We start from the raw sequence: 25,521 nt of genomic DNA on the forward strand, positions 1-25,521 counted from the left end.
GCATGTTGACAGAAAACCCCCCACCACCACCACCTCACCTCTCCAGCCCTCCCTGCTAGCTAATGAGCAGCATTATTCAAATGGAGCCTTTGTTGTCGACGCACCGCGCTGTAACAGGCAGCCTTGCGTGATTTTTGACGCTCTGCTCTATCAGTTTGTCACCTGCGACAGCACAAAAACCGAGGCGCCTTGAAACCGTCGACGAGTTCCGCCTCCTCTCTCCTGAATTGTGGGATCTTCCCGACTGATTCAGAGGATTGATATTAACCCAAAAGCAGAGTGAGCGACGGTCAGTTGAAAGGAGCGACCAGTGTCCTCCTTCTAATTTTTTTATTTTATTTTATTTTATTTTTTCCCAAGCACAAGGCTCAAAGCTAGGAGCCAAAACAGTGGGTGGGGAAAAAGGCCCGAAGGAGACAGGAAATACAAAAAATGTCAACAAATAGTTTATATATCACGCTAAGAAATCACAAAGCAAAAAAAAAAAAAAAAAAAAAATTGAAGGGGAGCTGCTTTATGGGCTGCACCGGCTGACAAGAGGAGCAGTGGTGAATAAAGGAAGATGGAAAAAAAAAAGATGGGAGTAGAAAGAGAAAAACGTGCCCTTCTACAAAGAGAGGGGCGGGGTGCGGAGTGGGGAGGAATGAGGGGGAGAGGGGAATAAAAGAAGGCAGAGCGTTTTTAGAGGAAGCTCCTCCGACAGAGCCCATCTCCAGCTGTCACAAATCATTTCTGCTCGGGAAGTGAGGGGAGGCGAAATGTCAAAATATTTGAATAAATTGCGCAGAAGCCTGTTGAGAGTGGGGAGCTGCGGTGAGAGGGGGTATTGTTGGTGCCGATGGGGTGGAGAGGGTTGGTTGGGTGGGGGAGAGGGGGCACCAGACCGGAGGGGTTGGGGTTGCATGTGAAACAACCCTCGCCGGCCTCCAGACACACAGAGGAAAAATCAAACGTTAGCCCACTGCAGTGATTTTGGAGCAGTTTCTTCCCATCATGATGGTTATACTGACCGCTGTTATAAGCAATCTTTGTATTTACTCTGCCTACAGACTTTATGTCATTTTTTGGGGGCTTTTAAATGTTTTTTTTGTTCATGTCTTCTGTGAAGTATACTACACAACCTTAAGATGTGGAGTAACTTATTTCATATAGTTTAAATGTGAAATAAGTAAAAAAAAAAAAAAAGATCAGAATTTGGACTTATGAGTCAGCTCACCTTCCAGCCTCAGTTTAATTTTCTTTACAAGAAAAAACTAAGTAGAGGTAAATCATAACTAGTTCACTGCTCCCTTGTTATCTTGAATAAGAGGTGTCTTAAAGGGATGACATTATGTATTTTCCAGCCACAGTGTCAATTTATAACACAATCAACCAGCAATTGATATAAAAATGCTATATCAAATCAGACATCCGGTGATTTTTTTAAACTAACAACAGTATTTTAAATTCTGGGAGCCAATAAAGGACTTTAGAACTGGGGTGATGTGCTCTATGTTCCTGGTTTGAGGAAGCGTTCTGTTTGGATTTCTCTAGGTCTTGCTGGGACATTGCTCCTTTAATCAGATGAAGGCCGACTTTGTAGTTGTCTTCATGTGGCTTTGAAGGTTCAGTCTGAGTCTATCTCTAGATGTCAGATTTCGGGCCTGACTTCTAGTTTCCAGCTGTAATAAATGAAGCTGTGAGTTGACGCAAGAGATAATAACTTCAGTTTCGTTTCGGCACACCCACACATTGATCTGTTCTAAGCATTTCTTCAGTGCTGGGATGGGTTCACAGTCACCTGGTCACATTGTAGGATTCAGTTGATGATCTGATCAACATTTAAATGTAACCAAAAAGCAAATTCAGAAGAGAAATTTGAGCAGGTGGTTGATTTTTTTTCTTTTTTATATAGGTATGGTACTATGAGTGCAGATGGCCTCCTAAACCCACGTCAAGACATTTGTTGCTGATTTCGTTTTGCTTTCTTGCGTTGCTTTTACTCCTACAAGTCTGAACTGTAGCCAACACTATTGTGCTGTTAGTTTTGTTCAATTTCCTGCTGGCCTTTTGATGAATATTTATCATACAAACCATGGTGGGGTGTGAGGGGGGCGAATTCAGGACAGGTTACCACGATAAGGGGTCTGATGGTGCTTTATTGTTTAATGTCTCTGAATGCATGTTCTCTATCAGGCCGAGTGCATCTCCTCTCTTTGTTCAGACCGTCCCCCGGGGTGCATCAGGAGTCACGGGGTCAGTGTCTCCTCTGTTTGCCGCCGAGCTCACCAACACCGTATTTAATTAGGCCTCTAATCAGCCACTAAACACACAATAAAAGGAGACAATGTGTATCTGTTTACTTTCCTCTCAGCACTCCGACACACACGGTCTTCATATTTGCATGTATAGCCGGTACAAAAAGAGAAGGGGGGGGGGAAAAAAATCATTTATCAGAGAGAAAGATCAAGGTCATGGCTCCTCTTCACACTCGATTCCCTGAAACCAATTAAACTGTCGGTCGGTGAAGTTCAGTTGGAGGACACGGGCAAGAAACAATGGCAGATGACAGCTCCTCGCCGCTATCTCGGCTGGGTTTTTCTCGCAGCGGTAATTATATTTGCAAATTCTGTCGCCGAGACTTAAAAAGTCGGAGAACTTTTGCAATCAGCCGGAAACAACCCAAACGTGCCGGTGACTGAAACGATCAGTGTTCATGAGAGCTAAGAGCCATGGAGGTGAGAGAAAGACTCTGAATTAAATCATCCCCACTGAAAATCAGACCTGAGGTTAATATTCTTAGTTCACTCAAGTATCGGTGTGCACTTTTCGTGGCGGCTGTGTGTTGTGGGTTTTGTCAGGACACACGAGACACACACTTTGGTGCTTATACAGTTAGACATCAACAACAAAAAGAAGGAAAAAAAAATCTGCTAATGAAAAACAACATAGGAAAAGGAACATAGGGGGAAAAAGCTTTTTTCACGTCAATAATCTGCGAAAAAAAACCCCATAAAAATCACTACCGCTTGCTATTTCCTCATAAATGAATCCAAAGGTTGGTGCTTTCTGACGGGATGGCACTGACTCAAGCGAGGTAGGTATTCTCCACTTCTTACGACTCAGTATTTCAAATGAATGAATTTGTGTCGAACTGTGTAGAAAGTATTGGGAAGAGAAAACTTCTGTAGAAAGGAATACGCTTGAAAGTCTGCTGAATATTTGGCTCCTGACTCGGCCGCAGCTGTAAGAGTAAAAATGTGATGAATCAAAATGTTAAACTGATACCGATCTGAAGTTATTGAGAGAGGGAGGCTTGTTCAGATGAGGAACTATTTCATGCTGCAAAGGTCACTCATTAATGTATTTGGAATGAATTTGTACACTGCTGAACTTACTGTGCTGCATATGGTAGTTAAAAAAGTCACACTAAGAGGAAAAATTAAATAAACAGAACTGTATGGCATTTGAAAAATGTAATTTCACATTCTTCTTCTACAGCAACTTGAAAAAGTATTTATACCCTTCAGTCATTTTCACATTTTGCCACATTTTAACCACAAACCTCCATGTGGTTAAAATGTGGTTTTATGTGATAAACCAACACAAAATTCGCACATAAACTGATAGTAAGATTTGGCGCTCAGTTTCCTGCCTCATGCGACATTTTGCAGGTAGACCTAAAAGTCAAAAGTTGGTCCCATCTGGCCAGGTCACCTTGTTCCAGATATTCTCTGTGTCCCTCATATGGCTTGTGGCAAAACTTCAAAAGAAACTTCTTATAGTTTTCATTCAATGATGACAGCCTTCTGCCATCTCTTCTGATTGTATGACTGATATTTGTGCTGTCAATCCTTCCACCTGAGCTCTGGCTTTCTGTGATTGATCCAGAATTACGTTGGGCGTCTGCAGCTCTGATGTGACGTTTCTAAAGTTACAAGAGAAACAAATAGGGTTTAATTTATCACAATATCATTCATTGATTTATAATCGTCTCAGTTTCAACCTAAATGTTTAGCTAGCTAGAATATTTAGGTAACTAAATATTTAGCTTCAGACTAAATATTTAGTTCACAAGCTAAATATTTGAAGCTAAAAATTTATTTAGCCACCTAGGTATTTAGTTAATCAACCAAGTAACTCCAAACTAAATATTTAGTTAGCGAGGTAGATATTTAATGTAAATAGCCATATGTGTTTTTATTACAGCAAATTTGAATGTGTTTTATTTTGCCAGTAATTTGGTGAAGCCCTTGATTTCTGGTTCGAGCTGTACACTTGTATTTTTGAACTTTTTAACACTTTTTGTCTAGTGCAGTTAGTCTTCTCCCAAATACAGCAGTTAGTAACTTACAGCAGTTACACCAGTTTGTACGACAGTTATTACCGCAGTTACAGCAGTTAATACGACACTGTTTTTCACAGAGCAACAAGGAACATTGTTTCATACTGGCTGCCCCTCCGAAGAGTCAAAAGGTGTGTTGATTGTAAAAAGTGTTTACGTTTTCAGCCTTTATTTTTTTTTTTAAACCACGCAGTCTTTTTCTTCCACTTCCCAGTTCTATCCTGTTATGTATGGGTCTCTTATATGAGATATATTTTGGCAGGCATCATTATTTTTTTATACTTGCTAAGTGCTTAACACTTAGCAAACCAAGTGTATTCTTATTTTTGCTCGCTTTTCACACAATAGCCCAACTTTTGGAGAAACTGCTTTTATAAACACGCCCTTTCTGAGGTCTGTGTAGGACAGTCTTACAAAAAAGCAAAGCCGGAGAAAGCCGTGTAATACTTTCAGGTGCAAAAAAACATCACAAATTGCTCTTTCATTTCCGAGTATCGAAGTAAAACAGAACACCGGCAACAAAGCAGGGCTGCTGCTTTCTCCATCTAAATGAGAATAACCAAGCACGGTGCTTCACATGTGCAACAACCAGCTTTCATGTGTCCAAGCAAAAGAAAAAAAAAAAAACAGAAGGAGAGGGTGGTGTGGGAGGGGGATGAGGGGGAGGTACAGCAGACTTATTATTTTCCTGCCTTTTACCAGCTGGGGCATAAAAAGAACGTACAGAGGATGTGTTGGTGTATGGGTGTGCATTTATGTGTGTGTACATGTATCTCTTCAGGCACTCCTGTGTGCGTCCATCTCCCATTTGCATTTGAGTGAGCCTGGCCGTGTGCATATGTATGGGTGGCACAGTGGACCAGAACAGAGCTCTGACAGTAGCAGAGCTGCTGCTCGCTGATGCCTGCCTGGAGGAGCTGACAGCAGCCTGGCCTGTCAATCAGGGTGCAGGCCCAGAAGCTCACTGCTCGCATTATTCTATCTTGTTAACTCTAAATCTGTCTGGATGCTGTTTATGTGCCTTTTTGTGCTTGTATATGCGTGCGTGTGTGTGTGTGTGTGTCTGTGTGTGTGTGTGGTGGCTTTGCTTTTTTTTCCCCTCTGATGTGCTTCAGTGTTTTGGTCCTAGCTGCATGGACAGGTTCAGATGAGGATTAAACGAGGCAGATGTGAAATCTGGACTGGGGTGTGCTAAGAAAGCCAGGCCACTCTGGGAGAGTTTGGTGACTTTATAAAAATGTGCAAAACCAGCAGGAGATGCAGTTAACTGATGTTAAAGTTAAATCATTAAGGGGGACTTACTTAAAATTTTACAGCCAAATTATCTCAATTGTTTTGTATGAACAAAACAGATTTATTTCTTTCCCGGTCATTAGCTATTTCTGGCTTTATTTGAAGTCTAACTTCCACTTTCTGATTTTGTCCTATTACATTTTAATTCCCAATAACATATAATTAGATAAACGTACAACTATACATGCGAATTTTCTCTTTTGAAGTCAGTAGTATTTTTTTCCTTGCATCATACGAACTACTATCCCCATAATCCTTTGCGATAAAAGCTCGCCGTCCGGATGTTGACAACTCGTGACACCTTCAAAGCTGGCACGGAACTCCTCTTTTTATGTACATACGCCTAGTTTGTTCTTCTTTAAAACAAGTCAGATATGTAGCGTTTGATTATATCGGTTCAAATTGTAATCTGTAGCCTTTTCTATCTGAGCTATTTTTTCTTTAAACAAAAGTAAGTCATTGCAGCGGCGGAGATGTTACAAGGAGGAGAACGAAGCATTTCTACCGAAATTAATACGGGTAACTAATGTTTAATGATATAAATTTAAACAAATTTTAATCTGTGATTTTTTTTTCACAAATCATAAAAAAAAACATTAAAAAAAATACGACATTTGCTAGTTGGATCCAGTGGACTTTTCGTGACTTAATACGTTGTCCTGCTGGTCCCTGAAGGGAACACGAGATAGGCGATAGGAATGTATTTTGCGGACTGAAATATCCAGCTACAGCTGATGGAAAGAAGAAGATACATCCCCATGAATGGATATATCGATCTCCGTTTGCCGTAAATTGACTTCATGTTCATTTGTTTTTTGTGTGTTTTGCTGTTAAAGCTGCCAAGCGGAAGCAAGCGGTTCATGTTTGACAGCTCAGCTTGTCTGAATGTTAGCTAACCCCAGCTATTTAACATTAGCCACCACTGACAGAAAACTGCTGTTTGTTAAATGTCACCAAACAAATTCACGTTTTAATGTCACTTTACTGAAGTTTTACAGAAAACTCGCAGCTGGAAATATACTACTTATTTTCCATATAAAAAACCAGACGAGTTATTGGGCAAGTTCCTTGTTTTATGTTTACATATATTCTTACCTACTAACAACTTTAATTACAACACTGCTATCTAGTACAAACCCTTTCCCCATTGATTTTATGTTTATTTTATCTTGGATTCTAAAGAAATATCTGAGTTTGTGTAAGGTCAAAAAGTTAAACGTTAACTAAAGCTGACAGTGGCTCAGATATTCTCCCGAATAGTGGTGCTGCTGCTGATTGACCTACATAGAAGTCAGACAGCTTGGCTGCTTTGTACCTGTCAACAAACCTCCAACATGGTGGTCACTGATGACGGACCGACCTGCCCGTTGTAGGCTGCTCTTTAAGCAAGGACAACTTTGTATTTATGACTTTGATTTAAAATAAAGTATAGTTGAGTGTCTAGCAAAAGTATTTACACCACCTAAACATTTTCTCATTTGGTCCCAAAGTTTTATGTATTTTAACCTTAAATGGAAGTCCTTTTTGCTTTTTGTTCAACGATGACTTCTTCAGATTCTCCTGGGCTGTGCAGCTCCTCCAAAGCTTCTATGGGCCTTTGGTCTATTCTTATTGCATAGAATGTTAGTTTAGGCTGATAAATATTTGTATTATTAAGATTTTTTTTAGGTTTGGACTTGCACAATACTTGTTCTAGTTTTGAATGCTGTATTGAAAGTTGCTCTATGCTAATTCTCCCCTGCTATTCCCCTCCACTCAGTTCCTTCAAACTATCCAGTAGCAATTGGCAACCACCTATTGATGGTGGATCTGAGGATCTACAAGCTACTTCTCAGTGAAAACATTGTAATGTTATGAGTGCTGACAGTATGTACGAGCAATGTTATGATGACTTCCTGGAGGTGGAGTTTCTGAAAGAGTGGGAGTTTTTATAGAGACATAGGCCCAATTTCAATACGATATCAAATTTCTTTTATGTCATTTGTGATATATGTAGCATTTTTATAACAACTGAAGGTAACAGAGTTACTTGATTGTGCTATTAAATGGCTCTATGTGCCTGGATAACACTTGAACATTTCTGCAAATGTTCCATAATTAGCCAAAATGTCTTTCATCTGCTGTCCTTGGATGATCAGTAATATGTCTTGCTAAAAACAAGGTTTTACAAAAGTAGGTTAGAATAACTTAGCTACACAAATTTAGTTAAGAAATACGATCAGTATAAACAGTAAATGCAAAACAAAGAAAACTACAACTCAATCATTGTAAAAGTTATAGCTGTAACCTGACACATGGGGAAAAAGTTGAGTGTAAATACTTTTGCAAATCACTCTGTGTATTTAGTGTGATTGACAACTGTTGTCTGACACAAACACATTGAGTCTGTGTTGTGTCAGACTCAATGTTTTGCTCGTCCCACTCATGGATGTGTTTGTCTCTGCCTAACCCCACAGGTCATGCATGCAGCCGGGCCTCTAGCTTGCGTTTTGTCTGAACCCAGCCCTCGAGACAATACGCTACACGTAGCCGGAGGCTCTTCCTCCGTCTAGCCTCCGTCTTTTCCCCCTCCGCCCCTGCCGCTCCCAGAGTTCCCTATGTTAACCCTCTTGAGCATGTTTTACTATATATGTCTGCGGCGGCGCTCCAGGAGCGGGACTCGAGGCGAGGCACTGACCAGCCGGCGTGCCGTGGAGTCGGGCCAGAGGGCGGTGCTGCCGGTTAGCGTGGAGGTGGAGCAGTACGCCAAGGAGGTTCTGGACTTCAGCTCCCACTATGGCAGTGAGAACAGCATGTCCTACACCATGTGGAACCTGGCCGGGATCCCCAACGTTTACCCCAGCTCGGGGGACTTCACGCAAACGGCCGTGTTCAGAGCTTACGGGAAGTGGTGGGAACAGTGCGCCAGCGCTCCCTTGGCGTTCCGCCGGACCCCCGACGGCTTCCACAGTCAGGATTACATCGAGCTGGGCTTCGAGGAGCCTGTCTACCCCACGGCAGTGGAGGTGTTTGAGACTTATTATCCTGGAGCCATCGTCCAAATCCTGGCCTGCTCCCACAACCCGTTCTCCCAAAACCCACCCACTGATGTCAGGTAACAGCCCCCCCAGTGACGACATCCTGAAGCAACTTCCATTAGCAATAACTAGAACAGGGTCCTGCACTACCACGCGTACTTTGGCCATTGTGGATAGGGGGGTAAAAGGAGGAGTACTTTTTAGCCAAAAAGCTTCAAAATTTTCTAGAAAAAAAACCAAGGAATTTTCTGAGTTTGAAAAGTGAGAAATTTTCTAGAAAAAACTCTGAAATTTAGAAATTAATTTCAGAAATTTTCAAGAAAAAACATGGACATTTCTGAGTTTTTAAAACATTTTCAACTTTTGAAAAGTTGCAAAAGTTGAACTTTTTTGACATTTGAAACAAAAAAAATGTAAGAAATTTTGCTAGACGATAAATTGCCCCTGTAAATATTGCGATAAACGATACTGTTGTTGTTTTGAGACCATTTTCAAGTAATATATTGACAATTACTTAATATTCTCTCTCAAAGAGAATTAAACTTAAGTTTGTAAAGAACAATTAACACTTGAACTTGAAAAAACCTTTAATATGCAAAATAAAACATGACAACAAATATCAATAAACAAAATGGAAATGGAAAATAAAAAATACACGACCGAAACCATAATTGTAATGGATTATGATTTCACTGTAAACAAAATTGGCCTTCAAAAAAGGATTAATGATCAGGATGGAAATTATTGAGCTCATTAATTAATTGATTAATTTGTCTTTAATAATATGTCCAGTAAGCAGAAGCAGCAAAACAAGTCCTCATGCTAACACCCTTTAGCACACAATCATTAACCCTAATCAGCCAGTATAACCTTGTGCGATGCTAAGCATGCTGTCTGTTGTCCAGGTGGGAGGTGTTGTGGTCAGGAGAGCCCACCAAAGCGCTGACCCCCCAGGCTCGACAGTTCTCCCCGAAAATCAAACACATCAACTTCCCCACCAATCTGCTCCGCCTGGAGGTCAACTGCTCCCTGCTGGACTACTACACCGAACTGGACGCCGTTATCCTCCGCGGGGTGAAGGAGAGGCCCATGCTCGCACTTTATAAGATGCCTCTCATCGACATAAGCGACTTAAGCGACAGCGAGGACGAGATGTCTGACGTCAGCTGTCCTTTCAAACCAGGAGGAGACGGCAAGCAGCAGAGGACGGCCAATGGCTACTTTGACAAACTGCCATACGAGGTGACAGCAGAACAAACACACTGCAGGGCGCAGAGCAAAACATGAAGGTCAAAGGAACCTTAATGTTAAAGGACAGTGTTATGTAAAATCAACTTTTTTGAGCTTTACATTGTGTAATAATGTTATTCAAAAACAAACCAAGGAGGATGAAGCTCCTCCTCTGAGCTGCAGTTTCTATCCAGCAGCAATTAGCAAACACTGCAGCGCAGGTAAAAATGTTACTAAAGGGTTAATAGAGGAGCCATGTTGTGATGACTTCTTGAAGGTGGAGTTTGAGAAAGAGCAGGAATTTCTTAAAGGGACAGAGACCCATTAAATAGCAAACATGCCTTCTGTTGAGGAAGCTGAGCCTGGGGACTCTGGGTTGGGCTCTCCAATCTCTGGGGACGAGGTCGCCGAGGTGGTCAACAAGCTCCTCGGTGGCAGGGCCCCGGGGTGGATGAGATCCGCCCAGAGTTCCTCAAGGCTCTGGATGTTGTAGGGTTGTGTTGGCTCATGCAACTCTGCAATATCGCATGGACATTGGGGGCAGTTTCCCTGGATTGGTAGACTGGGGTGGTGGTCCGCCTGTTCAAAAAGAGGGACCGGAGGGTGTGCTCCAATTACAGGGGGGCACACTCCTAAGCCTCCCTGGTAAGGTCTATTCAGGGGTCCTGGAGAGGAGGGTCCGTCGGATAGTCGAACCTCGGATTCAGGAAGAGCAGTGTGGTTTTCGTCCTGGTCGTGGAACACTGGACCAGCTCTACACCCTCAGCAGGGTCCTGGAGGGTGCATGGGAGTTCGCCCAACCAGTCTACATGTGTTTTGTGGACTTGGAGAAGGCGTTCGACCGTGTCCCTAGGGGCTCTCCATAAGAGATAGGGTGAGAAGCTCGGTCATCCGGGAGGGACTCAGAGTAGAGCCGCTGCTCCTCCACATCGAGAGGAGCCAGTTGAAGTGGCTCGGGCATCTGGTCAGGATGCCTCCTGGACGCCTCCCTGGTGAGGTGTTCCGGGCACGTCCCACCTGGAGGAGGCCTCAGGGAAAACCCAGGACACGCTGGAGGGACTATGTCTCTCGGGGTTCCCCCGGAGGAGCTGGAAGAAGTGGCTGGGGAGAGGGAAGTCTGGGCCTCCCTTCTGAAGCTGCTGCCCCCGCGACCCGACTCCGGATGAAGCGGAAGAAAATGGATGGATGGATGGATAAATAACAAAGTAAATTTTTGGTTAAGTCATGTTTAATATTTATAACATTTTTATAACAACTGAAGGTAACATAGTTACTTGGTTGTGCTATAAAATGGCACTATGTGTCTGGAAAACGCATAATATTGACACTTTAATGTTCTTTGATAAAGTCACTTAGAAACTTGAACTAAAGTGTTTCCTTTTCACAACAACAGGTCGAGAAAAAATGCAACTTTTCCAATTAAATCATGTTGTTGTGTTTGAAATAAAGAAGTTAATTTCTTTTTGCTGGAGTCGCTATTTTAGAGTCTCTGTTTACAACAACACAAACACTGATCAGTTGATTTGTTTATTTTAAGTCATACCTTGATAACATTCACCAACATGTTTTTGTAACTTCATGCAGCCTTAGTGGAAAACAATTACCATGAAAACATGTTGCCTGTTATGAAACACGATGGTGGTAGAATTATGGTGTGGGGTTTCACATTGTTACTTGACTGTGCTCTACTCTGTGTTGTTCTGTCAGGCATCACAACATTAAGACACACTGAAGTTTGTGACCAAAAGGATTAAAAAGTTTGAAGTGGTACGAATACACTCCCATGTTCCTGCATTCCTCACAAACGCATTAACGTGTTGGGGCTCCGTCCTCGACCCAATGGGCCGACCTCGCGTCATGTTGTCTGCGGCACGCTTCAAGAAAATGCCCGTGGCGCTCGTCTCATCTGCACTCCAAACCGCTGCCATTAACGGCGGTCCTCACAAACCGCCTCTGAAACACAATACAGCTATTATCCATCAGCCGACACCGGGCCCTGAAAGCACGGCACGTTGTTGATCCGCCGCGACACACCCGCGCGGGGCAAATCACTCTTTGTCTCTGAGAGAGGCAACACAAACACAGAGCGGAACATCAGAGCCATTTAGATCTCTCCCTCATAGAGAGGAAACATTCATCTACGGTACACTTATTATCCTTCAGCTTTTTACCGTCACTTAAAGAGTTTCCGCTTTTCCTCGCCTCTCCTTTCCTGACCCTTCTCTCTCGCCCCTCCCGGTCTTCCGCCTTCAGCTTATCCAGCTGATTCTGAGCCACCTGACCCTGCCTGACCTCTGCCGTCTGGCCCAGACCTGCAAGCTGCTGCACCAGCACTGCTGCGACCCGCTGCAGTACACCCAGCTGAGCCTGCAGCCGTACTGGGCCCGGCTGAGTGACGCCTCCCTGGGACACCTGCAGAGCCGCTGCACCCTCCTCCAGAGACTCAACCTGTCCTGGACGGGCAGCCGCGGCGCTCTCACCCTGACGGGTTTCAGCAGGTCAGACCGAAATGACCTCAGAAAAAAAAAAAACACTCGCAAGGACGAATAGTTTTAAAGTTGGTAGAACGGCAGACAAATATTCTAAGTCCAGATTAAGAAGGTCGTTCTGTTTTTCCCCCTCTAGTTTCATGAAGGCCCGCGGTCTCAGCCTGGTGTGCCTGGAGTTGTCGTGTTGTCACTTCCTGAATGAGCCGTGTCTCGAGGTCATCGCCCAGGCCTGCCCCAAGCTGCAGGAGCTCAACTTGTCGTCGTGCGACCGCCTCCACCCGCAGGCCTTCACGCACATCTCCAAACTCTCGCACCTCCGCAGGCTGGTGCTGTACCGCACCAAGGTAGAGGTAGGTGTGGTCACCTGCGGACTGCAATGACCTGTAGAAGGTCCACTGTTATCGAGCATCTTTCAGAAAAACCGAGACTTAATTGGCAAACCCTTCACGTAAGAACTCATTCAAGCATTTACTTTCGTTTTGATTCTTTGTAGTTTCCTTTATGTCCTCTTCACTCCAGGTAAAGATGTGTAAAAAGCCTGAAAATAAATGGAAGTTTTATTCAGTTATTCTGAAAAAAACAGTGAAATCACATTTAATTCACTTGTGGCTTAGATGTTGGCAGAGTTAATACTTTGTGCAGGTCTCTCTTCCTATAAGAAAGCTCTTAGTATTCTCCTGTCACATCTTACAAGGTTGGGTTGTACACAGATTCACTGCCAGCAAAAAGACTCCCAATTTTTTACTTAATATAACTTCATATATCAGAGAGTTTATTTTTAGCTTCTGAAGGCTGTTGGTATAGAAACAGATCCACGGCACCACGGATCCTCCAAGCTGATCCTTAGGAAGAGTTTTGACACACTGCTGCATAAAGCTGAATTTGTCGTCTCAGCAAACCAAGGCTCCTGTTAAAGCTGGATGTATGTAAGTTTTATAAAAATATGTTTCTTTACATATTTGTCTTTACATATTGTCGTCAAAGTGTAAAATAATCTGTGAAAAGATCGATCTCCTCCACTTCCACCCAGAGCTACTATTGCTGTTTGAAGAGCCTCTCGGTCAGAAACAGCCAATCAGAGCCAGGAGGAGTGTCTTAGCACTGTTGGTCGGACTCGTGTATGCGCTGCTAAATGTGTCGGTGGAGAATGAACAACTTACTATTTCGGGAAAACTGTTGATCTGCTATCATCGGCTAATTAGCCTTAGCATTCTGAGAGCGTGTTGACTTTTTGAAAAGTTTGACATTCCACCTACTGGCCACAGTGTTAAACCTGATATACATTGTACTGTAATTAGTAATTAGTAAAATAATATGAAAAATATAAATGTTCAGTACAATGTAGGAACTGGTTGGGGTACAATCGATTATTTGCTCATGTGGTTCAATTGGTCACTGCTACTGCAGTTAAATATACATTTATCTAAAGGCTTTTAGCAAATCTTTTAGATGAAAGTAGCTCCTGTTTTTATTCCCATCTCTGCTTTCTTGTAAGTGTCTCTCACTTACAGGTTCATCTTTAAACCTCTTGAGGTATCGCTGCCTTCTGTACGCCCCGTCAATAACAAAACACGTACAGAGCGGCTTTAATAAAACCTTCAGACTATTTGTCGTAAAACGATCCGGCTTCTTATCTGATGGCTCGTGTTGCTCGCTGCGTACGCTCCTTTGTCAGCTCCGGGTCCGCGGGGCATGCGTTCAGGTGCGGGCACGTCCGGAGCGTTGTTTTCATGTTGCGCCTCGGCGTTTTTGCTGTGCTGCAGACAAGAGCGTTGTTACGGACGGCGTCGGGTTTCTGCAGTGGAGCCGGGCCGCGCGCCGCAGGTTGTTTACGCCGCGGACAGACAGTGAGAGCTGTGTGTCTGCCTGAGGGAGGGGGGGGGGATTCTGACATCTCAGCTGTCATTACCCTGTCAGCGCTCTAATTAAATGAGTAGCTCACCGCAGAGAGAGAGAGAGGCGTTTATAAAGATGCCAGACTGAGTTCGGCGCACGCACACACTCACAAGAGGCTTTCACTTTCATCTCTTGACACTTTCTCCTGCCACAGATGTACACGTGTTGGCAATTGGCGCGTTGAATTTCCATATCTGGGCGCGCGCCGCAGCGCCACAGGAGAAGGCTCCGTCCTCGGCTCGCTTCGCAGTGCGCAGAACTGATCTCCAGGGCTTTATTAAATTCCTTCAAATGTTGATTGGGAAGACAGACGGTCTGTTTGGAGGAAGGTCAGATGACATGACTGACTCAGCAGAATGCAACACTGTGATTTAGATGTGATGTTTTGTCATTATTTTCACATTTAAAGGGGCAGTATCATGTAAATGTGGCCTTTTTTTTAAGCTGTACATCATGTTTTAATGTTATTGCCTCATCAAAAACGTACCTGGAGTGTCGCCTTGATTCTTTTATGCATGTTTGAGAAATCCTCTAATCTCCATGACAACCATTCAGCTGAGTAAAATGCCTGATTGGACCTAGCACCACCTTCGAGGATGAAACTCCTCCTCAGAGCTGTGGCCTCCAAAGTTCTACTTCACAGAGTGATTCTCCTCCACTCAGCTCCTTCAGACTAGCCAGCAGCAATTAGCAAACACCTGGTGGAACTGAACATCTGCTGAGCTCTTTATAGGAGCTGCTTCTCAGTGCAACGCTAGTAAAAACATTGCTAAAGTGTTAATAGAGGAGCCATGTTATGTTTCAGAAAGAGCAGGAGTTTTTAAAGAGACAGAGGCCCCCAATTTCAAGTTGTTAAATAATAAAAGTAACATTTCTTTAAGTCATGTTTGATATATGTAGCATTTTAATAACAATTGAAGGTAACACAGTTATTTGATTGTGTTATAAAATGAGACTATGTGGCTGGAAAACACACAATACCGCTTCATAAAATTGCCTGTTACTTTTTCTGCTTTTTCTTTTTTGTTTTAATTGTATTTTTTCTTTCTTTCTTTATGTCCCCTCTGTAGCAAACAGCCATCCTCAGCATCCTGACCTTCTGCCCTGAGATCAGACATCTCAACCTGGGGAGTTGTGTGAGGGTAAGGAAAAAACAAATCAAATAAAAAGCAGTAAATATGCATTTGACAGTCACGTTTTTAGACACAGAACATATTGGATTAAAGTAAAACAGAGATTCCAAGATAAGAAACCATCCTGATTTAGGTCATGTGACCTAAAACCAATATGTAGTCTGTGGTAAAACTTGAAAAGCAGTATTCAGTCATTCAGTCAGTTTCTATCCAATCTAACTGAATCTGAACTATTTTGCAAATAAGATTTATAAGAGTGATTGAAATATCTTCCAGGTTCAGTGTTAAATGTTCTTTGAAAAATTAAGGACAATGTATCATCCAGCAGAATTTGTTAAAGTTGCTTTTATAAAAATATATTTATTTCCATATTTGTTAAAACTGTCACCATGTTGTGAGAATTTCATATGAGTCGGATAATGTGAAAAGATCCTCACCGAGCTCCTGTTGCCCTCTGAAGAAATGAACCACTCCCAACCAAAAACAACCAGTCAGAGCCAGGAGGATGTGCTTAATGTTGTCAATAATTCTTGTGTACATGCTGCTAAATGTGCTAACGGTGGAGAAACGATTTACTGTTCCAGGAAAACTGTTTAGTCACAGTCATACAACAAATGCTAACCAGCTTTCCAGCTTTAGCATCTGGGTGTGGCAGGTGTTGTTGTGTTGAACCAGCTGCAGTGTAGCAGAGAGAAATTAGGAGGGTGTGAGCAACACATGCACAAGCATGATTGACAGCACTAACACAAACACAATCCTCCTGGTTTTGATTGGTTAGTTTTCTCACTTAGTGGTGTATTTCTGCAGTAAGTGCTGGGAGGAGTCAGAGAAGCTCAAATTTTTTTTCACCAACAGTTACTAACTACACCTTTAAGTTTTACATTCCAACTGCACACACCTGAGGAGATGATCAGAGCGACATCCGTCTGTCTCTGCAGATAGAGGACTATGATGTGGTTGCCAGCATGCTGGCCACTCGGTGCCGCTCCCTGTGCTCTCTGGACCTGTGGCGCTGCAGGAACCTGACGGACCGAGGCCTGGCCGAGCTCGTTACCGGCTGCAGGTAAGCAACTCAGCACAGCCCCACACCACACCACACCACGCTTAGAGCGTCGCGAGTACCGCAGAGCGACGGCTCCTTACGGTTTGACGTTCTGCGGTGACTAAGGATGTTGGAGGAGTTGGACCTGGGCTGGTGTCCCACCCTGCAGAGCAGCACCGGCTGCTTCCAGCAGCTCGCCCGCAGCCTGCCCCGACTGAGGAAGCTCTTCCTCACCGCCAACCGCACCATCTGCGACTCGGACATAGAGGAGCTGGCCACGTGCTGCCCGGCGCTGCAGCACCTCGACATACTGGGTACGCTCTGCGTTTGGTCAGCTATTAACGCTGCACATCACCCTGTTTTGATTTTCTTATTTTGTTTTAAGTTAATTGCTTTGGGCTTGTTTCAAATGTAATGGACACAGAGATGAGAAAAGTAAGGGAGAAAAGGTCTAAAGGAAAAGAGGAGTGGTAGAGAAAGAAGCATAGATAGAATGTCTGCCTCTACACCTGCAGGAAACAAAACGGAGAATCCACAACAACAAACTTATATGCTTGTATAATAATAGCAGTTTAACATCGTTGGAAAGTACATGGTGCAAGATGCATTTAGTGGCAGCTGCAGCCCAACTTGAGAGTGTATCTGACAAACACACATTCACACACTAGTGGAAGCAAAACGTTTGACCCAACTCGTACAGATCAAAGGCAACTCTGAGAAATTCTGAGGAAAGGTATGTAAACTTCTGATTTGAAGACAATAAACAAATCTCTCTCATTGTGTATTTAACAAATCGAGCTAATTTAGGCCATTCTGACTGACCTGAAACAAGAGACGTGTGGTGTGATTTAACTTCAGACAGGAGGTTTATTTCGGTGTATGTAAACTTGTGGTTTAAAAAAAAAGTGACATCCACCTAAAATCCCACTAAGCTAGAGTTTTTTTTCCGCAATTTCAAAAATAATTCACTTAATTGTTTTGACCTCAAAACAACATTATCGTTTATCGTGATAACTTCTGGGACGATTTATCGTCCAGCTAAACTTGTTATCGCATAAGAAGGTTTAAGACGTATGAATACTTCTGCATTAAAAACATAAGATGGAAATGTTGATGATGGTAAATCCAGTTGCACATTAATCTGTGAAGTAAGTAACGTCGGTTTAGTTTAAAATTAGCTCATAGTTTTGGATTTCAGTCCTTTTTTTTTTTTTGCTATTTTTATGTTTTTTTTCATCATCAGGAACACGGTTGGTGAGCGACGCGTCTCTCAAGAAGCTCCTCCAGTCGTGTCCTCAGCTTGTCCTGCTGGATGTCTCCTTCTGCTCCCAGGTGGACACCCGGGCAGTCCAGGAACTCTCTAGCCTCTTCCCCAGCGTGGCCATCAAGAAAAGTTTTACTCAGTGACCCCCCACGCCGGTCGAGAGGCGTCACGACCAAGTGAGAGGTTCACCAGCGGGTTCTGGCTCCCCGACGGGTCCGAGTGACACCAAACGCCGGGAATAGCTTACGTCCTCGGAGCGGTCAGACGTCGTCAGAGAGATTATTTGGACTTTGAATGAACAAGCAGCCGGCCTTCAGACTGTACGACACAAAAACCTCCCCCGCTCCGAATCAGGGTTGCTGACCTCTTAATCTGACACTCAACGTCTACTTTTTATTTTTTATTTTTTGCATCGCCAAGCTCCAAAAGGACGAGAAACTCGGCGCGACGAGTGACACGCTAAGGAAGCGACACCCGTGCATCGTGCTGCTTACTTAGGCGAACAAAACCTGGTAAAAATGATTTCCTTTCTTTTATTTCAATCACAATAAAACAACCCAGGTGTTTCTTTTTAGTGCCTTGTCAGAGCGATCGGGTGTAAATGTTCTCAGTTTCACAGCGTACCACTCCTGGCTGCTGCCATGGTTTTCAGAATAACCAGCAATTGTATTTTAAGCAGCTTTTCTTTTTTGTTTGTAGAAAACAAAACAAAAACAAAACTGCATAATTTATGTTTATTTGTGAAATAAAATAAAGACATCTTTAGGTCCTCAACAAAAAGTACCTTGTTTCTTGTATTTAGAAGCAGACTTAGGCAACAGTTTGTTAGTTTATTTATTGATTATGCCCCTTTTTTCCTTTTTCTTTTTTTAGATAAATTCATGTAATTTACTGAAAATCAACTTATACTTTTATTATCAAGTACTTGCACTTACCGCTTCCTCATTTGGACCACAGCAGGATGTTAACGGCCTTTTAGTTAAACTCTAACAGGAGCCAAAATAATAATAATATAATAATAATAATAATAATAATAATAATAATAATAATAATAATAATAATAATAATAATAATAATAATAATAATAATAATAATAATAATAATAATAATAATAAAGCAGGAGTGGTGTGTTTTAAGCTGAGAACATGCAGCATACGAGCGTCTTTCTGATGACATTTGCTAACGTCCGTCATAGTCAGGTTCACACTTCCTGCTTCTACGTTGCCTCAGGCTGAAAGGTTGAAACCAGAGGGAGAGAGATCGCTACAGATTCATTCAGGATTTTATGCTGAAAAAAAAAAAAAGAAGAAACAGTCAGTGACCTTGTTGCTCATTGGATGAAATGCTATGGAAAAGTATTTGCCCCCTTTCAGATTCCCCGTCTTTACTTGATTTTTTTCTTCTTCTTCAGACAATCAGACGAATGTTAATGTCAAATAACTGGACTAAATAGAAAGCCAATGAAATGTGTGAACCATTTCGCTGATTATGGCAGTGACTCTTTTTACGTCGATGTGGAGAAATTTTGGATTCAGTCGAAACAAAACCATCAATTTTTTTTGTTTGTTTGTTTTTGAAAACATTCAGAGGGGAACTTAGTAGGATTTGGTCATATTTTCTGGCAGAAAGAAGATGTTACAGCATGTTACAGCAAAGGTCGTCCAGGTCCTGGAGCAGCAAACAGACCCACAGCATCATACTGCTGCTACCATGTCTGACTGTTTGAAGTCAGAATATTTCCTAAAACCACTGGGGATCATTAAGATTTTATGTTAAATGAGACCATGTTGGTTTGAATGACTTCACTGAATGAATGAATGAAATTCCTATTTGTAACAATAACCTTTATTTATTGTTATAAAATAAATCTTATAACAATAAATAAATGTTATTTAATTATTGTTTTAACAATAATTGGGAAAAGTAACAGAAAAACAACCAAAACAAAAAAAAGTTAACAAGTCTGCAGGGGGGCAAATACTGGTCGTAAAGAACATGATCAAACTTGTTTTATTTCATTTTTTTCTTTTAAAATGTAAATATTAAGCAGAGTTGAAAAATCCACAGGCATCAACTTGAAAGTTAGTGGTTGGAAGTAAAAGTGGTAGAGAAAGAAAACAAACATGAAGCTGTTGATTTAAATGGAATTTTCTTAGTTCACCAAACTATCAGATTTTTTTTTTTTTTGCTGTTTTCCTCTAAAGTTAAACCATTACAATAAGGATTCACACCTTTTTATTTCAGAAATAGAAAAAGTTTACTGCTCCTTTTTCTACCTCTTCTTTTTCCTTCCATTAAACTTTCCGTGTACGTACATGGATTTAAAACTCTGAATATTTAGCTTCTTTAGCAGGGGCGATTTCTAAACTTTTTTTTTTCCCCTCAAGAATTCATCACTGAATGAATTCTCATTAAAACGGAGGTCATGGTTGTAAAGGAGCCCTGCCCTTTTAAACCAAGGACGGTTTGTCAACGTGTATCAAACTCAGGGCTTGTCCATTCTGTACATACATATCAGCATCATATTGTTGTTTTTTTTTTTTTTTAATAATGTAAGTTACTTTACAATCAAAGGACGGATGTACTGTAACTTACAGCCGACTGAGTCAGCTTTAACAACAACAGTCACTAATGTAACTGAGGAAGTTGAAATGTATGTTGATGCTGCTGCTGTTTAGAAAAATCTGCTGATTATTTATTTCAGTGACTGAAACTTTGGGGGAGTCGGCTTGAAAAGCGGTTTTATCCCCCCCCCTCTTTGTTTTCAGTAAGAAAACCTGAACTTTTCTTCGAAGGACCTGCTAGTCGTAAATATTTGTGCCTTATTCTCCCGTATGAATGTTGCGAGATGTTCAAGTGGTTGAGTTTAGATTGTTGCTCTGAAGCCCCTCCTACCAAAGGAATTCACAGTGTTCTGCTGAATCGGGGCCCTGGGCTGGGTCTGACCGCTCTGAGCGCCGCGCATCAGCCATGCAAATTAATATGCAAAAATGACATTTATTTATACTTTCCTGTGTGGAGCGCCATCCAGCGGAGTTCACTCTGTAAACGCTGCTGGTTACATTTGTTGTCAACGCTGTTAAAGATGTGCAAAAAGCCTTCGAATAAGTTCTGCGTTGATTTGGTTGAATATTTTTTTTTACCTGTATCTGGCTAAAAAACACGTTTTCAATTAGACGATTGTATCCATGATACTTTGCACTCTAACGAGATCATTGTGGCTTTTGGAGGAGAAACATCAGAGATCCAACACCTTGCTTAACTTTGGGAATGATTTTCCAGATCTTTGTTTTATAGATTGTCTGCTGCTGAAACATCCAGAAAGTCCTAGTTGAGTTTTGCAAACTTTTTTTTTTTGCCTCACACCCAGACAACTGGTTTGCATACAGATATCATCCATATACCTGAAAATTGTACTAAAGAGTAGCACTACTACATATTTTTACTCAAGTAAAAGTAAAAAAAAAAGGTAGTCATCCAAGAAATGACTTGAATAAGACTGAAATAAACTTAAGTGATCAAAATATTTCATATTTAAAAATGACAAAGTTAAGGCGTCAGCAGCCAGGTGTTCTCTCTGGGTACTCCGGCTTCCTCCAACAGTTTCTAAGGTTGAGTTGGTTGTTGGTTGTTTGTCCTGTGTGCCTCTGAGTTGCCCTGACAACCTGCCAGTGACCAGTAACCACCAGAGCAAACAACCCCCACCAGCAGATCGATGCCAATAATTATTTATTTTTTAGTTTTTTTATTACTCCTCCATCATTGAATAAATGAACTAAAATTAAATACTGGATCTGAATTTATTTTAAGGCTTTTTACACCTGACTGCCACTTCTGGTCTGAAGTTAAGTTTTTGTCTTCTTCTGTACCTTCTGACTACCAGCAAAAAATATTGTCCAATCACCATTTTTTTAAATTCCACAATCTTTGTAAGGTAATTAGAATACTGAAAACATTTTTTTGGAAAAAAAAAAAAGTTTTGAAATATGATGTGTCCACTACAGTGGACATCGGAACCCCATACATTTGAAATTGAACCTTGATGGCAACCAGTTTGTCCCAAAGAAAATATCCAAACATCAACATAAGAATGAATTTCACATTGACAAAACTGAGCACTGTTGCCTAGCAAGAAGGTTCTGGGTTCGATTCCCAGCCTGGGGTCTTTCTGCATGGTGTCTGCATGTTCTCCCTGTGTATGGTGGGTTCTCTCTGGGTTCTCTGGTTTCCTCCCACAGTCCAAAAACATGACTGTCAGGTTAATTGACTTCTCCAAATTCTCCCTAGGTGTGAGTGTGCATGGTTGTTTGTCTGTCTCTGTGTTGCCTGGCGACCTGTCCAGGGTGACCCCGCCTCTCACCCAGAATGTTAGCTGGAGATAGGCAGCAACAACCCTCCCAACTTCACTAAGGGACAAAAGTGTATAGAAAATGGATGGATGGATGGATGGATGGATGGATGGATGGATGGATGGATGGATGGATGGATGGATGGATGGATACAGAAAAAACAGAAAATAATTACAAATGTCMACTACAGAGGACAATTTTTCAACTTTTAAATACTACGATAAAATACAGTCAAAATAATTCATAGAATGTTTTAATATGCTGCTAAGAGACTTGATTAGAATATGCCAACAAAATTTTAAACCAAAATTTGCACAATAAAAAGTTTAATGCACTTACTTTTTCTCTTCCCATAAAATGTGCTTGTACTGATGAACATAATTTTTTATGAATGAGAAAAAGGAAGGTACAAAAGCCCCACCCCTTCACATGTGGTATCATTGAAAAGCTCTAAATGTCCTCTCTAGATACCAAAAGGAATTAATTAAATAGTATACAGTGGGTGGGAGATATTCAAGTTTAGAAATGTCCTCTAAAGAGGACAAAAATGAACTACTGGTAGTCAGGAGTAAGCAGAAGAAGAACCAGCCCGGTTCTTGTCCTGGTAAAACATTTTATTAAACACTTAAAGATTTTTCCAGGTTTATTAGGTTTTTTTGGTTGAAAACCTCACATTTAACCTCTACATTTAAAGTCAGTTATTTTGATAACTTTTCTTCCCCCTTCATTTATCCACCAAACTCCAGTGTATCATTTCAAGTATATGTGAATAAAAGTGTCCCTGTAAGAACACGTTGGATGTCTACAGTGTACAGCTAATGACCAGCAGGTTATGGTGATGTACTTCACCGGTGGAGCGGTCCGCTGCGACACCACTCACCCTCTCATGTCAGGTGTGATCAACATTTGCACCGTGCGTGGTTGTTGTGGAGGAAGGTTGTGTGCTTCACTGGCTTGGTGGTTTGAATAAACTGGAGAGCTGCTGACTGACGCGTCGTGTCTCCCCTCAATCCTCACAGTCTTTGTTTTGATCACAGATATTACAACGGAACCTAACCAGAGACCAAAGTGGCTTCATTCCTGCAAAGGTGTTAACATGCAGCTATTTAATGTCCCGTTTTTTTTTTTTAAGTTCGTTACACCAATGTTGCCAAAACAAATATAAACATATCTCTTCTTCGCGGTGTGATCGGTAGCTCAGCTCAGGGATATTCAGGGTGAGTGACTGGGTAGCTGTAGCGGAATGATCCTTTTTGCCTCAACTCTGCTGCCATTTTACAGTCTATTAATACCACAGGGAGAAGTGACATTAGCTTGTCTTCTTAACGGCCTTTTAATGAATTGTTTATGCCTGGTTTAATGATGTATATTGTGGCCCTGTAATGTGCCCTAATGACGGAGAATGAAGCGGCCTCAGCTGAAGTATTAATTTGGACTGCCTCCCCAATGATTATTCCTCAGCTCTTAACGCCGCGGCTGAGCGCGACGTGATTCATGGCGGCTGCTCGCCGTGCAGCTACGGCTTGATTTCTCGCTGTCACACTCTTCTATGAGGCTGATGTAGTATCCAGGGGATCCATAGCAATTAGTTCAGCCTTTTATTTGTGGTTGTAGAGCTCTCAGATGAGAGCAGAACGCATCAGCACAGGGGACACGCAGCAACTTGTAGAACTGTTCACACCACTGGAACTTTTTCACATTTTGTCAGAGCACAGCTACAAATTTCAATGAGATCTTATGTGACAGACCAAGATACAAAGTAAGCCATGTGTTTTTTTCACCTATAATAATTGGAAGACTTCTTGTGTTCTTAATGCTGATGCCCCTAAATAAAAGCTTCTTGCAGCCCATGTGGAAAGGTTTAGATGAAAGCATATTCATGAATATACACAAGTCAAAGACTTGTAGCTGCTCTTTAGAACTAAATATTTAGTACAAAATAAATCTTTAACCAGCTAGATACTTAGCTGGCCTAAATGTTTAGTTAGAAAGCTCAACATGTAGCTTCATGCTAAATATTTAGCTTCAAAATATATTTTGTTTGCAAATCAAGTTAACAAACATAACACTTAGCTCCAAACTAAATATTTTGCTTCAAAATAAATGTTTAGTTAATCCGCTAAGTAGTTGGCTCCTGACAAAATGTTTAGTTAGCTAGCTAAATATTTAGCTTAAAAATAAATACATTGTTGATGCTGAATACTTAGTTAAGAAATCACCTGCTCAAGAACAAGATATTTAGTTTAGAGTTGGGTATGGGTTTTTTTCCTAAGTGGGTTTCCCAAAAATAATTAGCTAGCTAAATATTTAGCTAGCTCCAAACAAAATATTTTGTTAACAGGCTGAATATTTAGATTGCAAAGTACATACTTAACTGCAAGTCAAATGCTTAGTTATAACTTGAAGCTAAAGTAGCTTCAGTCTCTGTCATTAGCCAGCTAAACACTTAGCTCCAAACTGAGCAAAGTAATTAGCTTCAAATCAAATGTTTAACTTCAAACTAAATATTTTATTAGCAAGGTGAATATTCAGTTTCTAAACTAAATACCTAGCTCCAAGCTAAATGCTTAGCTAGAGAGCTCAACACAGAGCTTCAATATCTCCAAGCTAAATATTTATAGTTGGCAAAATAAATACTTAACTCCAAATTTGACAGTGAAACCTGACAAATGTCGACTTCCAATACTTGGAGTTGAAATTGCAACCAAAAGTGATTGAACACAAATGTGCCCTACTTGTCGCACATTTGTGTCATTTTGGCCTATCTCAAGTCTCCCTGATGTTTACGTTTTAATGTCGCACAATGTGGAAAAGTTAAAGTGTTTACTTTTACAAGGCCCTTTAAAGATGTAAGTGTTCCTGAATGATGATTAAAAGCAGTTAGTGTTTGAATCAGGGAAGTGTTGGGGTGGCAGCACAAACTTTCCCCGCTCCTTGTGTTTTTATTTTGTGTGTCTGGCTGGGCCACTGGCAGCGTCCCCCGCCAGGCAGAGCGGGAGGACCGGCCTCGTCTTGCAGGAGGTTGTGGTGGGACTCCTCTCCTCAGGCCTGTCTGAGGGAGGCCTCCCTGTGATACCCGTCATTATGTGGCTTGGCGTTCCTTCTCTAGTTTCCCCCAGCTCAGGCTCTAATAATGAAGACATCCCTGACAGTTCACACTGTCGTGTCTAAAGCTTATTATTTTTGATATGTCTGTGTTTTTTGTTGTTGTTGTTTTTTGTTTTTAAATCCAGGATATTGAGAATGTCAGAGCTCGGTTTCTCAAATCCATTTAAGCCCAGAAATCCGTGTGCAGCTTTCCTTCGCCATGACCAAGTCGGCGAGGAGAACCGTTTTCATTTGCACGCGCCTCAGTCTGACTGTGATACTGCTGTATAATTACTGTAACCAGGCGACGGCGCACAGAGGCTGCTCGCAGATCCCATCCGACTCTCGCTGAAGAGATAAACAGTGTCGCTCAGGATCAGGATCGCTTGTCTCATAA

At 41.7% G+C, this 25,521-nt stretch overlaps 1 protein-coding gene across 4 annotated transcripts in view; it reads left to right on the forward strand.

Annotated features, from left to right (window-relative positions):
* The first annotated feature begins 4,377 nt into the window (after positions 1-4,377).
* The window catches only part of fbxl4 (F-box and leucine-rich repeat protein 4), a 46,917-nt gene continuing 25,773 nt past the window's right edge, over positions 4,378-25,521 (forward strand). For 3 of the 4 annotated variants that reach the window (XM_017309409.1, XM_008431876.2, XM_017309410.1), the window contains exons 1-9: positions 6,298-6,404; positions 8,074-8,711; positions 9,540-9,876; positions 12,118-12,362; positions 12,490-12,703; positions 15,320-15,391; positions 16,321-16,445; positions 16,551-16,738; positions 17,668-18,200. In XM_017309409.1, coding sequence (XP_017164898.1) covers positions 8,215-8,711; positions 9,540-9,876; positions 12,118-12,362; positions 12,490-12,703; positions 15,320-15,391; positions 16,321-16,445; positions 16,551-16,738; positions 17,668-17,831 — 1,842 coding nt within the window. In that variant the 5' untranslated portion in view covers positions 6,298-6,404; positions 8,074-8,214 and the 3' untranslated portion in view covers positions 17,832-18,200. Of the gene's footprint in view, positions 4,456-6,297; positions 6,405-8,073; positions 8,712-9,539; positions 9,877-12,117; positions 12,363-12,489; positions 12,704-15,319; positions 15,392-16,320; positions 16,446-16,550; positions 16,739-17,667; positions 18,201-25,521 lie in introns of those variants that run through there. The other variant, XM_008431877.2, reaches the window with a different exon arrangement.

The sequence above is a fragment of the Poecilia reticulata genome, linkage group LG16, assembly GCF_000633615.1.
Source record: "Poecilia reticulata strain Guanapo linkage group LG16, Guppy_female_1.0+MT, whole genome shotgun sequence".
Classification (NCBI taxonomy): Eukaryota; Metazoa; Chordata; class Actinopteri; order Cyprinodontiformes; family Poeciliidae; genus Poecilia; species Poecilia reticulata.